This window comes from Seriola lalandi, unplaced genomic scaffold, assembly GCF_002814215.2.
Source record: "Seriola lalandi dorsalis isolate HSWRI2012SDOR001 ecotype SW California unplaced genomic scaffold, Sedor1 jcf7180002051726, whole genome shotgun sequence".
Taxonomy (NCBI): domain Eukaryota; kingdom Metazoa; phylum Chordata; class Actinopteri; order Carangiformes; family Carangidae; genus Seriola; species Seriola lalandi.
Genome location: NW_019522279.1, coordinates 29,147 through 30,918, shown reverse-complemented (window position 1 = coordinate 30,918; position 1,772 = coordinate 29,147). Strand labels below are relative to the sequence as shown.

Genomic DNA, 1,772 nt, shown 5'->3' with positions numbered 1-1,772 from the left:
GGGGGGGGGCAGCACAGTCTCCTCTGATCCCCTCCAGAAATCCAGGAGGAAAACCACTTAAATCACTTCATAGAGAAACTGAGAGAGAATAAGCGGATAATCAAGTGATAATCAATAACAGCTGTGAAGCTTCGTCTCCTGGTTCCAGCTCAGACCTGCAGAGAGGAGTCCACTAACTTCTGGCCATATAGAGCTGCTTCGAGACAGAGAGAGAGTAGTAAAGTCACGCAGAGAGAGAAAGTCAGAGAGGAAGTCAGATCAGTTTCTTTCAAAATAAAAGCGTCAGACAAAAAAATTATCTCCTCACACACACACACACACACACACACACACACACACACACACATATATTCCTTGTTACTGTCGTTGCACTGTCGCAGATAAAGAGGCCGACAGACAGTTTTACTTTGAAAGGCAGCCCGGATTTATCCCCCTTTAGTCGTCGATGAATCTGAGGAGGCGGAGTCTGAAGAGGTCTGAGGGGTTCTGCTGAAGTTTTTGGGGTCCAGAGTCTGTGCAGGACTCAACTTTACGCAGGTATTCAGGGTCCTGGTCTGCAGGTTTTCAGAGTCCGGAATCTTCGGAGGTTTGGAGTCCGGTTTCCCGGTAAGGATCAGAGGATGTTGGAGCTTCAGCTCGCGGTGCTGCTTGGTGAGAAAACTTTATTTAAATAATTTCTTCTGCTGTTTGTTGGAACTAAAAGAGTTTGAATCTTATCTGCGATGAGCTGTGATCGATCTGTGATCAGCTCTGATTCACTAATCCTCAATTTTCTCTTGGTTTTCTGTCTCTTAGTTAAACTCGTGACTTCAGTGTCTGAATCAATGGACCAAACAAAAGAATGAAAAACTTTTTTGTAGTCTAATAATTTTTCGATTTAGCAAAGTGAATCTTTGTGTTTTGGCCTGAAGAGAAAAGTGAGTTTAACAATGTTTTAAATGATTCATCCATCCAATAATCGACATAATCAATGAAACCGCAGCTGAGCAGAATCATGGAGCTGAGACAAACAAACATTTATGAATTAAACTGATCAAATGAAAAGATCAAAGTGATTACTGGTTTGATCAATCACAGGTAAAAGAATGAATCTGATGAGATCAGCTCGAGACGCTGATAAAATCACTGCGGATCGTTTTTGTTGATTCAGACTGATTTCATCTTTAAAACCTTTAAACTGAGCAGATGATTGTTTCTGTTTCTTTTTAGTTATAGTTAATAAGATAATTAACATCGTGCTTATTGAACTCTTTGGTCATGTTATAACATCTGTTTTAATGTTCTGATCAAACAAACTAAGTTAAAGTTGATCAGATCAGAAAAGAAGCTGCTGCATATTGATTATTATTAAAACGTCATCAATAAATTAATAATAATAATCTGAAAAATAATATAAAATATTCAGTTTAAAGGAGCTATTTGTAACCTGTGCTATTGCTACATAGCTAAGTCTTGTGTGTGGAGGGGGTGGGGTAGTAGTGGTGGGTGGGGTAAGTTAATAGCTGTTAATGCTAACGTTAGCTATGTACTGATAATAAACAGCTCTAAACAGCTGTTAGACTTTCACAATAAGAGCCTCTGCTATCAGCTCTGCAGGTGTGTACCTGTGCTCAAGAGGGCGGGGCCTTGGTGGGCCAGGACCTGGGTTATGTCAGCCTGCCGGAGCTCAGTGATGTCTGCACTGAAGGCAGCTGTTACCCCGCAACAGGAGACCTTCTGATTGGCCGAGCTCATCAGCTGTCGTCCACCTCCACCTGTGGTCTGAGCCGACC

General features: G+C 41.6%; 1 protein-coding gene across 1 annotated transcript in view; it reads left to right on the top strand.

Annotated features, from left to right (window-relative positions):
* Nucleotides 1-463: 463 nt before the first annotated feature.
* Nucleotides 464-1,772, top strand: part of lamb1a (laminin, beta 1a) — a 17,899-nt gene continuing 16,590 nt past the window's right edge. Inside the window, exons 1-2 of the mRNA XM_023399408.2 lie at nt 464-651; nt 1,589-1,772. The exon at nt 1,589-1,772 is cut by the window's right edge and continues 2 nt beyond it. Of these exons, the coding sequence (XP_023255176.1) occupies nt 621-651; nt 1,589-1,772 (215 nt within the window). The 5' untranslated portion in view covers nt 464-620. The remainder of the gene's footprint in view (nt 652-1,588) is intronic.